The sequence below is a fragment of the Notolepis coatsorum genome (genome assembly GCF_963971535.1).
Source record: "Notolepis coatsorum genome assembly, chromosome: 14".
Taxonomy (NCBI): Eukaryota; Metazoa; Chordata; class Actinopteri; order Aulopiformes; family Paralepididae; genus Notolepis; species Notolepis coatsorum.
This window is the reverse complement of record NC_140178.1, coordinates 17,392,227-17,405,475: the sequence shown is the minus strand read 5'-3', so window position 1 is coordinate 17,405,475 and position 13,249 is coordinate 17,392,227. Positions and strand designations below refer to the sequence as shown.

General features: G+C 44.6%; 1 protein-coding gene across 1 annotated transcript in view; it reads left to right on the top strand.

Annotated features, from left to right (window-relative positions):
• The window catches only part of LOC311240889 (tubulin-specific chaperone D-like), a 115,320-nt gene that overhangs the window by 85,120 nt on the left and 16,951 nt on the right, over positions 1 to 13,249 (top strand). The window contains 4 exon segments of the mRNA XM_084329494.1: positions 1,838 to 1,921; positions 3,511 to 3,634; positions 3,636 to 3,670; positions 5,329 to 5,467. Coding sequence (XP_084185620.1) covers positions 1,838 to 1,921; positions 3,511 to 3,634; positions 3,636 to 3,670; positions 5,329 to 5,467 — 382 coding nt within the window.

Below are 13,249 nucleotides of genomic sequence, written 5' to 3'. Positions count from 1 at the left end.
CATAAAAAAGAAATCTTTGATATAAAATTCATGCCCATGTTGGGACACATTCCACCTCTCTCCCTCCCTCCCCCTCTCTCCCTCCCTCTCTCTCTCCCTCGCTCCCTCCTCTCTTCCTCCCTCCCCCCTCTCTCTCCCTCGCTCCCTCCTCTCTTCCTCCCTCTCTCTCTCTCTCTCTCTCTCCCTCCCTCCCTCCCTCCCCCAGGTCCTACACCCAGAGAGTCTGGCACTGAGCAGCACGGTGCACCTGTCTCCACCTGCTCTCTCTCCCTCGCTCCCTCCCTCTCTCTCTCCCTCTCTCTCCCTCCCTCTCTCCCTCTCTCCCTCCCTCTCTCCCTCCCTCCCTCCCTCCCTCCCTACCTCTCTCTCTCTCTCCCTCCCCCCTCTCTCTCTCTCCCTCCCTCTCTCCCCCTCCCTCTCTCTCCCTCCCTCCCTCCCTCCCTCTCTCTCTCTCTCTCTCGCTCTCTCTCTCTCTCTCCCTCCCTCCCCCCTGTCCCTCCCGCTCTCTCTCCCTCCCCCCCTCTTCCTCCCTCCCTCTCTCTCTCCCTCCCTCCCTCTCTCTCTCCCCCTCCCTCCCTCCCCCTCTCTCCCTCCCCCTCCCTCCCTCCCCCTCCCTCCCTCCCCCAGGTCCTACACCCAGAGTCTTACACTGAGCAGCACGGTGCACCTGTCTCCACCTGCTCTCCCTCTCTCCCCCTCCCTCCCTCCCTCCCTCCCTCCCTCCCTCCCTCCCTCCCTCCCTCCCTCCCCCACCTGTCTCCACCTGCTCACACTCTGCTCAGACAGGCTGCTCCACCGTCTCCCTCCCTCCCCCTCCCTCTTTCTCTCTCTCTCCCTCCCTCTCCCTCCCTCCACCTGTCTCCACCTGCTCACACTCTCTCTCCCTCTCTCTCCCTCCCTCTCTCTCCCCCCCCCCTCCCCCACCTGTCTCCACCTGCTCACACTCTGCTCAGACAGGCTGCTCCACCGTCGCTGCTCTGGGCGTGACTTTTGAACAAGTGGCTCGTTTAGCAGATCACACAAACAAATGGTGCCCTGCAGCCAGCTGCTTCATTTGACTGTTAGGAGGCTCGTCTGACACTGACGTGTGGAGGAGGGGGGTGTGTGTGTGCGTGTGTGTGTGTCTGACACTGATGTGTAGAGGAGGAGGAGTGTGTGTGTGTGTGTGTGTGTGTGTCTGACACTGACGTGTAGAGGAGTGTGTGTGTGTGTGTGTCTGACACTGACGTGTAGAGGAGTGTGTGTGTGTGCGTGTGTGTGTGTCTGACACTGATGTGTAGAGGAGGGGGAGTGTGTGTGTGTGTGTGTGTGTGTGTGTGTGTGTCTGACACTGACGTGTAGAGGAGGGTGTGTGTGTGTGTCTGACACTGACGTGTAGAGGAGGGGGTGTGTGTGTGTCTGACACTGACGTGTAGAGGAGGGGGTGTGTGTGTCTGACACTGACGTGTAGAGGAGGGGGAGTGTGTGTGTGTGTGACGTTAGTGTGTGTGTCAGTCAGCCATGCTGCTTCATTTGACTGTTAGGAGGCTCGCCTGAGCTAACACTGACGTGTGGAGGAGGGTGTGTGTGTTCTTTGGGTGCGTGTTTGTTCGATTCGTTGGATGTGTGTGTGCGTGTTTGTTCGGTTCGTTGGTTGGGTGTGTGCAGTGTTTATTATTATTTGAATTTCATTCGCTCGTTTTAATCAGACGGATGGTGACGGTGGAGGAATGAGGAGAAAGGTAGATCGGATGACACAGAGCTAAAGGCTGTGAACCGGAATCAAACCTGTGACATGGCTTGTGCCTTAGCACGCCCGCTGACTCTCTGTGTGTCTCTCTGCCTGTGTCGTCTTCAGGGTGAGAGAGGCCGTCATGACCAGCCTGATGGAGGTCACTCTGCTGGTGGCCAGCGGCGCTCCAGACCTGCTCTCCCCAGACCTGTAAGTAGCACAGGGTCTCTGCGGGGTATTAACAAGTATTACATTCATAATGCTCAGTTTAAGGCCTTAAAAGGTATTAAAAATCTCATTTACACAGGTATTAAATTTTTTTGGGGGGGGGGGGCATACAGTGTTATTGTACATGCTATCATACAGAGTTATATGGGTTATATGCAGGTGTATAAGTAGGTATATAGAAGGATTATATGCAGGTATATTCAGACGGATATGGATATATTTATATTTATATTAAGGCTGTCAAATATATCGCGTTAATATCGCGTTAACTCCCGATTCTATTAATGCCACTAATTTTTTTAACTCAAGATTAACTAATTTTTTTTTTTTTTTTTTTTTTTTTTTTTTTTTTTTTTATTAATAGACTTCACTCGGGTGTATTATTGATGCTCTCATTGATACTATGTTTGTTTCTGAAGTGTGTGTGTGTGTGTGTGTGTGTGTGTGTGTGTGTGTGTGTGTGTGTGTGTGTGTGTGTGTGTGTGTGTGAGATATAGAGAGAGAGGGGGGTGAGAGAGATGAGGAAGGGGCAAAAGAGAAAAAGAGCTGGGAGAGTGTGTGTGAGGGAGGAGAGAGGGGGGTGTGTGATTAATCAGCCCTTGTGTGTGTGAATGTAACAAGTTCCTAACGTTTTCTTTCCCCTATTATTTCATGCACACTTTATTCATTGTTTTAAATTATTATTTTCTTTTAAGTTATTTTGTGCATCACTCTGTTTTGAATTTGATGCAAATTTGCAATGCATGAGGGTCATCCTTTTGTGTTAAATGGCTGCACAAAGCAAGCATTTGTTGACTCGCATGTTGATAAGAGTATTAAAACTTGGAACTTGAAAAATATCTGTTTAAGGTAAAAAAAAAATTAAAAAAAAATGCGATTAATTTGCGATTAATCGCGAGTTAACTATGGACAATCATGCGATTAATCGAGTTAAATATTTTAATCGTTTGACAGCACTAATTTATATATATATATATATATATATGCAGTGAATATAAATATATAAATGTGTATATATATATATGGTATATACAGCACTATTGTACATGTTATCATACAGAGTTATGTGGGTAGACTATAGTATGAGGTAGGTCGATTATTATGATTACAGTGTAAGGCAATTGTAGACAGTGAAAGCAGTAGCCTATACATTGAGTATAGGCAACAGAGTTCAAAGTTCATACAGTATGGGTAACAGAGCCTAGGGTGTAGTCAATGGAGTCGGCGGGTGATTACAGTAATCCTGTCACATGTAATCCATTACTCTCCAAACCCAGGGAATAGAAGAGCAACCTCACGTCTTTCCTCCTCCTCTCTCTCTCGCGCTCCCCCCCTCTCTCTCTCTCTCTCTCTCTCTCTCTCCTCTCTGTGTTCTTTCTGTTATCTGTCTGTTCGCTCTCTCTCTTCTGCTCTCTCTCTCCTCTGCTCTCTGTGTTCTTTCTGTTCTGTCTGTTCTCTCTCTCCTCTTCTGCTCTCTCTCCCTCCCCCCCTCTCTCTCTCTCCCCCTCCCCCTTCCCTCTCTCCCTCTCTCTCTCTCTCCCCCCTCCCCCCCCCCCCCCCCCCTCTCTCAGGGTGAGGCGTATGATGTGCTGTCTGGCCCAGCAGGCGGGAGAGAAGATCGACCGATACAGAGCCCACGCCGGGACGGTCTTCGTGCGCCTCCTCCACAGCTCACAACCCGTGGTACCTCACATCCCCCCACCGGGAGGAGCTGCTGAGCATCTTCCCTGTGTGAGTGTCTCTCTGTCTCTCTCTCTCTCTCTGTCTCTCTCTCTCTGTCTCTCTCTCTCTGTCTCTCTCTCTGTCTTTATCTGTCTCTCGCTGTCTCTCCCTCTCTCTGTCTCTCTCTCTCTGTCTCTGTCTCTGTCTCCGTCTCTCTCTCTCTCTCTCTCTCTGTCTCTCTCTCTGTCTTTATCTGTCTCGCTGTCTCTCCCTGTCTCTCTCTCTCTCTCTCTCTCTCTCTCTCTCTCTCTCTCTCTCTCTCTCTCTCTCTCTCTCTCTCTCTCTCTCTCCTGCCCTCGAGCGCCACACTCTCTTGGCAGCGTCAGAAGCTGCTGTGTCACTGGCCGCACGCCACCTATATCGTGTTTCACTGTCAGCGGATTTTCAGCATTTTAAGTGACGCGGTTGCGAAACGCCGACTATTGATATCGACTTAAAGGACAATTAGATTAGATTCAAATGTATTGTCATCATGCAGCTACAGATTGTATAGTATTGTTGTATATACTCAGGGTATCCGCGGATCCCTAAAAAGTCGTAAAAAGTCTTAAATTTGTTTATCAACCATTAAGGCCTTAATTTGTCTTAAAATGTCTTAAATCCATCTTTCAGAGGTCTTAAAAATGCCATAGACAGGAAAGATAAAATGCCATGTCATCTTATGTTTCATTATGAAATCTGGGGAAAAACGGGTAACGGGAGATAAAGTCGGACTTTTTTATTTACCGTCAGCATTTAGCATCACACAGACCGGAATGGAGCGGAACCAACAGAGGTACACTGGAAATACATACCCCCAGGTCCCTAGATGTTCCTAGATACCAAGAACATGCAAATTGACCTTGTAGAAGTGGAGCAATCTTCCATTTACTTAGGCATGTTCAGCTAAATGACTAAATGTAAATGTATATCTGACATCCAGGGGAATACATACATACATACATACATACATACATACATACATACATACATACATACATACATACATACATACATACATACATACACTGTACACACACATACACACATATACATACACTGTACACACACATACACACATATACATACACATACATACATCCTATAGTTTCAAGTTTGTTTAATAGTTGTCACAATAAAATATGTGTACTTTACGGTGAAATGCTTGGTTCTGTATGAGCCCCTGAGAGTGTGCTTCATACAGTAAAAAAAATAAATGCTAAGTAAATGAGGAATATACAATACAATACTATACAAACACACATACACATACATACATAAACACACAATACACATACTGTACATAAACACACATACTGTACATAAACACACATACTGTACATAAACACACATTTGAGTGTTCTCTGACTGATATCTAGTTTGAGGAAACAGTGCTGCGTGTTCTCAGACGTTGACTGAACTGTCTCGGGGCGCAGGATTAACCTATTAAATCTTAATAGGATCACTTCCCGGTTTCAGCTAATTTCTTGCTCTTAAACTACACGATTGCGAAATGGCAGCAGTTTCTGTTGAGCGCTTGAGCACGTGCGCAGGGGTGCGCACGGGGGGGGGGGGGGGGGGGGTGGAGGGTGGGGTGCGTGAGCGGGGGCCTCAGGTGGAACGGCTTCTCAGTGACTGCTGGTGTTTAACTTGGCCCTGGTCCCTGTGCTTGGGCTGTGTGTTTCCAGGGAGGGGAGGGAGATCCTGAACTGGACCGCTCCGTCTCAAGCCTACCCCCACATCACCCAGCTGCTGGGCCTGCCTCAGTACCAGTACCACACCCTGCTGGGCCTCACCGTGTCGGTGGGCGGCCTGACCGAGTCCACGGTAGGTCAACACCACCTATAGGCCGGGCCAGGGGGCCTGGGGGGGAGACATGATGGAAGATAACAGGGTATCTGTGGGGTATTAGAAAGACCTCCTCTCCCCAGACCTGTAAGTAGCACAGGGTACCTGCGGTGTATTAAACAGTTTTAAATAGTCTTGAATTCATAATTCTCAATTTAAGGCCTTGAAAGGTATTCAAAAGTCTTACATTTCATTTGCACAGGTATTGAATATAAATAATATTTAATATCGATGGCTGAAATGCAAAACCTCCTATCTGCAATTTTTTTTATTTTATTATTTCACTTTGGATGATGAGAAACCTCCTATCTGCACCTATTCAGTCTGTCTGCAAGATATCTTCCAAAAGCCAAAACCAGTGTATTGTATTTGCATTCTGCGTTTCTTTTGTTTTCTCAAAAAAAGTTAAATCTTCAGATAGAAGGTTTTGCGTTTCAACCATCGATATATGAAATGTTTTTGTATTCAAGGGGCTACTGGAAGCTTGGTGCGTCTGGCGAGAGACTGCATGGAATGCGCAAGAATTAAAATCTTGCTAGTATGGTCGTGAAATTGGTATAAAATGTTGCTCTTAAGTGGTATTAGAACGTCTTAAATCCTACTTTTGAAACCTGTAGATACCCTGGATAAGATAAGATATTCCTTTATTGATCCCCTTGGGGAAATTTGGGCGTCATAGCAGCATGGGGGAGGGGGGAGGGGAGGTACAGGTATGGTATGGGCAGCGTAATAGAAGAAAGACATAAATATAGGCCATAAAATGTTATCTGAATATCAGAAATATGAGAAAAATAAACTGTGTAAACGATATAATTAACTCTGAATATAAAGATATGAGAACAGTGTAAACACAGGTGCAGATGAGGGTCTGTATGCCCTATTAGTTATATTATACGTTTACAATAGATATAGGCAATAAAGAAATTGAATCTGAATGTATGCTATGAGTAAAAGTAAACGGTATACACAAGGTGCAGTATACACAAGTATGCAGTATACACAAGGTGCAGTATACACAAGGTGCAGTATACACAAGGTGCAGTATACACAAGGTGCAGTATACACAAGGGGCAGTATATACAAGGTACAAGGTGCAGTATACACAAGGTGCAGTATATACAAGGTACAAGGTGCAGTATACACAAGGTGCAGTATATACAAGGTACAAGGTGCAGTATACACAAGGTGCAGTATACACAAGGGGCAGTATACACAAGGTGCAGTATATACAAGGTACAAGGTGCAGTATACACAAGGTGCATTATACACAAGGTGCAGTATACACAAGGTGCAGTATACACAAGGTGCAGTATACACAAGGTGCAGTATACACAAGGTGCAGTATACACAAGGTGCAGTATACACAAGGGGCAGTATACACAAGGTGCAGTATATACAAGGGGCAGTATACACAAGGTGCAGTATACACAAGGGGCAGTATACACAAGGTGCAGTATATACAAGGTACAAGGTGCAGTATACACAAGGTGCATTATACACAAGGTGCAGTATACACAAGGTGCAGTATACACAAGGTGCAGTATACACAAGGTGCAGTATACACAAGGTGCAGTATACACAAGGTGCAGTATACACAAGGTGCAGTATACACATTGGTACCCTAACTGGCATGATATACATCATACATTGTAGTCCGTGCAGGTTCTGGTGGTCAGACACACTTAGTGGTCAACTCTTCATCGAAAAGGCAATAAAGCGAAAATGTTTTATTTATTGCCTATTGGGAAGAGAGCGGGTAGCAGTGAAGAGTGGCTAGAGTGACACACACGCATCCAAAAATGTTAAACAGTTTTGCACACATTAATTTAAATAATCTGTATACACCCAATTCAAAGTTACGGCTGCATTTCCTTTCATTATTTGGTCACGGATGTCCGGATTTGGTGCACATTTTGGCCCTTTTGGGGCAGAGGTGTTTATAGCAGGCTGTGAATGAATGAATGAATGAATGAATGAATGAAAACTTTATTTAACAGATTGCAGAATGGGTACAATACAGTACGGCTCAATACACACAATTGTTAAGGGGTTGCAGACCAGAGAAAGACGTTTGTCTTGTTTACATCAGGGTCCCCCATTTTCAATTCATATTGACATTTATGACATACACAACATGCATGACATTTATGGCATAGGGACATATAGGTATTTAGTACTACTACTGATACATTTGTGACATATGCGGTATCCAAATATACAGTACTGTTACTCATAGATCCGGACAGAGTATATACATATGATGGGGAGGGGACTGTACATTAGGAGGGGGTGGGTGGGTGGGAGAGAAATATACATCCGGTGGTGAGGAGACTGTACATTTGGAGGGGGAGAATATATACATGCGGTGGGGAGGAGACTGTCTATTAGGTGGGGGTGGGGGGTTTGGACATTTACGGTGGATAAAAGCACTATATAAATGCACCATTTACCATTTAACAAATACCCTCAACTTAAAGATGAAAGTCTGTCCAAATATCCCTGGACCTGCCTGTATGTCCCTGGCCAGAGAGAGTCTTAATGAGGAGACGGATCACTGTGGTAGTTCTGAATGGAGATATCCGTAGCATTAAAGATGGCAGAAACAACAAAACAGCTTCTTGCTAAATAAACACATTCAGAGAAAATCGGTACATTTAATTTTATGTTGAGTACATATCATTTATTACTGCATCTTGAGGTGAAATGTGTTTCAAAGTTTTAAAGATGCTTGAAATGAATAACGACCACAGTGCTGTGAGTCATGCAGTGAGTGGTCGCCATGGTAACTAAGGACTCCTGTGGCAGACGCGTCTATTCTTTTACCAACTAACTTGCATTTGTCCACGATCTGATTGGCCACTGACGTTTCTGGTCATGTGACATGTGCGCCAATCGCGTGATGCCTGTTTCTGTGCCTGGTTAAGCTTAGGCGACTCTTTCGAAGTTGGTTAAGGTTAGAGTTTGGAATCAGGGCTGGTGTTCTATCGCCCTGCTCTAAGACAAACTCTAACCTTAACCAACTTCAAAAGAGTGCCTAAGCTTAACCGGTGAAAGAAACGGGCGTCACACGATTGGCGCAGATGTCACATGACCAGAAACGTCAGTGGCCAATCAGATTGCGGAAAAATGCAAGTTAGTTGGTAAAAGTATTGACGCGTGGCAGACACCACTGGATGGCGCATGTTGGGGAAAAGACAATCACAAAATTGTCCTTCTTGACCAAATTAACCATTCTATGTTGTCATTATAGTAGCATAGTACATAGTAGTACTATTATAGTAGGTAGTAGTATAGACATAGTACTGTAGCATAGTACATAGTAGATAGTAGTATACATAGTAGCATAGTACATTGTAGATGGTAGTATATATACATTGTACACATAGTAGTATAGCCATATTAACATGGTAGGTACTGGTAGTAGTTTAGACATAGTAGATAGTAGTATAGACATAGTAACAGTACATAGTAGATAGTCGGGGTGTAACGGTACGTGTATTCGTCCCGCAAATTTACGGTACGGCCGTCACGGTGCGGTACGCGCAGCCATGCGAAGAATACGTCTCATAATACCACTAGGTGAAAGTAGGGTTGCACTTGCACATTTGACAAATCTATGCTCAATATCTTTACTTTACACTGGCTTACATTGATCTTTAACGTTGAATATTAAGCTTGTATTGCCAAATGTAGATGAATAAAACGTTGAAGCTTTATTGACAAGCACGGTGACAAGCGGACAGAACACGCACTCTGCACTCGGCTCTCCCCTCCTCCCTTCCCGTTTTCTACAGCCTGTGTCCCTAAAACAAAACCATCCAGATGATGAATTAAGTAAATGTTTGTAGCACAGCAGGGTCATTACAATTTTGCAGTTTTCTTTCGTTTTCTTGTTCGCCCAATAATGGTAATTATTGGAAAGACACACACACACAATCACACACTCGCGCGCTCACACACGTCAACTTTCTCCCGCGGACTCACACCTGTTAAAAAAAGAAGAAAAAAAGCACTACAGTACATACCACCAGATCATCTGAGCTCCTCTCCAGTTGCTGCTACTGTGTTTAAATCCAAAATATCGATAAATCCTCCTTGTTGTGTAACATGTCATCTGTTCTCTTCTTCAGTGAAAGTGAAACTGAAACTAAGTTGTTGCATAAGTTGTTAAAGGGGCAGTAAGCAATTAATTTATTCAGTGGATGCCTGAACACAGAATGACACCAGTATCACTGACTACCACGGCAAGCCTATAGAATATTATTCTATTTCTAGGGCGGCTACGTGGCGTAGTGGGCAAGGCGCTCGCCACGAATGCGGAGACGCTGGGCTCGCCTGTTCGAGCCCAGCGCTCCACATTGCTTTCAGTTTAGCTGGTCGTTCATACTAATACACATTGGCCGTATTAGGGGGTGGGAAACTGATGGGTGGGGATCGGGCGTTGTGGACAGCGACTCCTACAGGTCGGTTGGTGCGCCTGCGCAGTAGAATCAGGAAGTATCGGGGGCAGCGTGAGGCTGTGAGCCTCCCACGCGTTACTCCTCGCCACTGAGAGATCGAGCTGCGGAGGTGAAAAGATGCGACTGCTGTTACCTCAAGTACCGGAGGGGACTTGTGCTATGTATGACTTAAGGCCTCTGCATGCTACAGCAAATTCAAAGCAACTTCAACACAACATCGGCGCGATTTCAGCGCGCTTGTTGCAGACAGTCTTGTAGACTGTGTTGCTTGGGCGTTGCGTACCTGTGTCCAAAATCTAATCTAAAGACCCGTTGCGTTGGTATTGCGTAGCAGTGATTGGTTGGTAGTGAATGGGGGCGGGGCTGTCTGTCACTTCTAGTGTTCCTGGCTCGAGACCAAAAGAAAACTTTCTGACAGGAGCTCGAGACCAAAAGAAAACTTTCTGACAGGAGCTCGATAGCTAGTGTATTGTTTCATTACACTTGTTTAATTGTTTGTTTAAAATGAATCAAATGCAGGAACGTATTGCAGAGGAGGTCCGAAAGTACCAACATTTATATAATAGCGGGTCTAAAGACTACAAGGATAGCATTATGACGATGAATTCGTGGAAGGAGATTGGGGAAACAATGGGGATGGACTGGGTTGATATTACACTATATACAAGAACACAAGCGAAAACAAACATAAACAGGGCTATTATTATACTAACGATGTATGGTTGAGAAGGGAAATCCGTTTGTAATGGCTAGAGTGCGCACCTTCGGCTGCCCAAAGTATTCAGGCGGGCTGGGCGCGCTCGAGCCGCACATCCGGGGTACATTTTGTTGCATCATAGGCTGTGCGTTGATTTTGCAGAAGCATAAAGGTAATGTGTCTGCAACACCGTTGCTTTGTCGATGTTGTGTTGAAGTTGCTTTGAATTTGCTGTAGCATGCAGAGGCCTTTAGTCCACATTGCAGCCGGCTTGTGGGAGGCAAGAAACAGCGTTCGTGACAGGGGAGGGTTGAATTGGATGATACGAAATTGGGATGGGAGAAAATATAGAAAATGGGGAGAAAAAGTGGATAAAAAAAAAGAATATTATTCTATTTAATAATAATTATTATAATAAATATATAATAATAATTATAAATATTGTTTTCCTGTTGTACCGAACCGTGACCGCAATAACGAGGTACATACCGAACCGTGGCTTCTGTGTACTGTTACACCCCTAGTAGATACTAGTAGTATAGACATAGTAGCATAGTAGATAGTAGTATAGACATACAGTAGTAACATAGTAGATAGTAGTATAATTGTAACTGAGGGGTACAATTCCCTGACTGTATTACTAGATATGATACTTACTACCACTACCTTTGTACTTTATATTCGGCCACCCAGTACTCGGCATAAATATATTATGATAAACACTCTCACGTAGATGAAACGGATCCAACACAAATGTACGAAGTCGAAGTATGCGTTTATTACTACACAGCAATGGTGTGTAGAGCAAGCACTTAATCACTTAATTACATTTATGAATTGAAATAGTATGCACTTTTATGGCAAAGAGTATTCGTTGGTATATCAATAGAGAATGTCCAATCTCTGGTGACGCAGGCGGTAAATATACGACCTGGAATAGTTAAGGAATAACAGCAATGATACTTTAATGATTATAAGACTGGATACACTAAGGGGGGTAATCCGGTCGCTTGTAAGACAACAGGAGTAGGAGGGGGGGGGGGGGGTAGAGTCTGGCTGCCTCGTCCGGCCAAGGGTATCCTGGGTGAACCCACAGTTGTGCAGCTCGGTGCGCCAGCGATCCTTGGACCACGGATGAAAGCAGTTGGACTCTCTGTGAGCCGGCTCTCTCCGGTCCACGGGGGAGAGACGTGAAGCGACCTCGTCTTGCAGAGCGTCTCCTCACCTTGCGTCCTCTCCAGGGGGGGGGGTTCCAACACACGGCAGTGTCGGGGGTCTTTATCCATGGAATAATCACTGTACACAAAGCATAATCCGTGCCTGGGAAGGCGGGCTGTCGTCGGTAGAATAATCCGGTATGCAGGTCCACTCGCTCGTCGGCTCTGGGGCTCCTCGGGTGCAGCCTCACATGGGTTCGGCCACCCTGGATAAGCAGCCAGTTCTCTGCCCGAAACGATGGGGTACTGACTACGATAGTATTCTCCCCGTACGAAGCACTATATATTAACAGACTATTATTAGCTTAATAGACTACGTCCAACTCGACGATATAGTGCCAAATATGACTATTCAAATATTAATATACACGATGTCTCAATACCGATGGTAGGCCGAACTTGGCCTTACTCCCACACGTGGCGTCGCGGGGAGGCTTTACGTCTGTCACTCTATTGGAGGGTAAGAAACTGGACTGAAAAAGGAAGTCCTACTTTAATAGCGCAGTATATATACGCACTATGAACAAATAGTCCCATTAGTGGTGCGGTAGCCAGATTCCTACGCGGAACTAGGACTTGTTCGTACATGTTGAGCGGTACGTTTGAACTGGGTCTGGGGGGTATGGCAGCCTGGCACCAAGGTCTCGACCAATAGTAGAATGGAGACTATTATGGGATGTTCAGTAGGCTAGAATGGATATTCAATGCATATTGTACAAGGAATATACAAGGGATATCAGGGAATATTAGAGAATATACAAATACAATTAAATATATATATATAAATAAATATATATATTCGGTTTAATCTGGCCCTTCACAACAATAATCATAGTAACATAGTAGTATTAACATAGTACACAGTAGATAGTAGTATAGACATAGTAACATAGTAGATAATAGTATAGACATAGTATCATAGTAGATAGTAGTATAGACATAGTACATAGTAGTATAGACATATTAACATAGTACATAGTAGATAGTAGTAAAGACATAGTAACATAGTAGTAAAGAAATAGTAACATAGTAGTATAGACATAGTACATAGTAGTATAGACATATTAACATAGTAGTATAGACATATTAACATAGTAGAGAGTAGTAAAGACATAGTACATGGTATTATAGACAGGCCAGGTTTCATGGACTGCTGACAAATGGAAGAAACATGATAAATCACAGTAACACTACTTCGCAGAATGCCTATTTATATGACCAAAAATTTACAATCACAATATTACTGTGTCGTGGCCCTAGTGTGGTATTATTGAATTTGAGTACTCTGTCAATGTGGGACCTAGTAAAGTACATAAATCCCAACAATAAAACCATTGTTCATCCAGACCAGAACTAGTACAAAGGTCAACTTGCCTTATTGACTAGT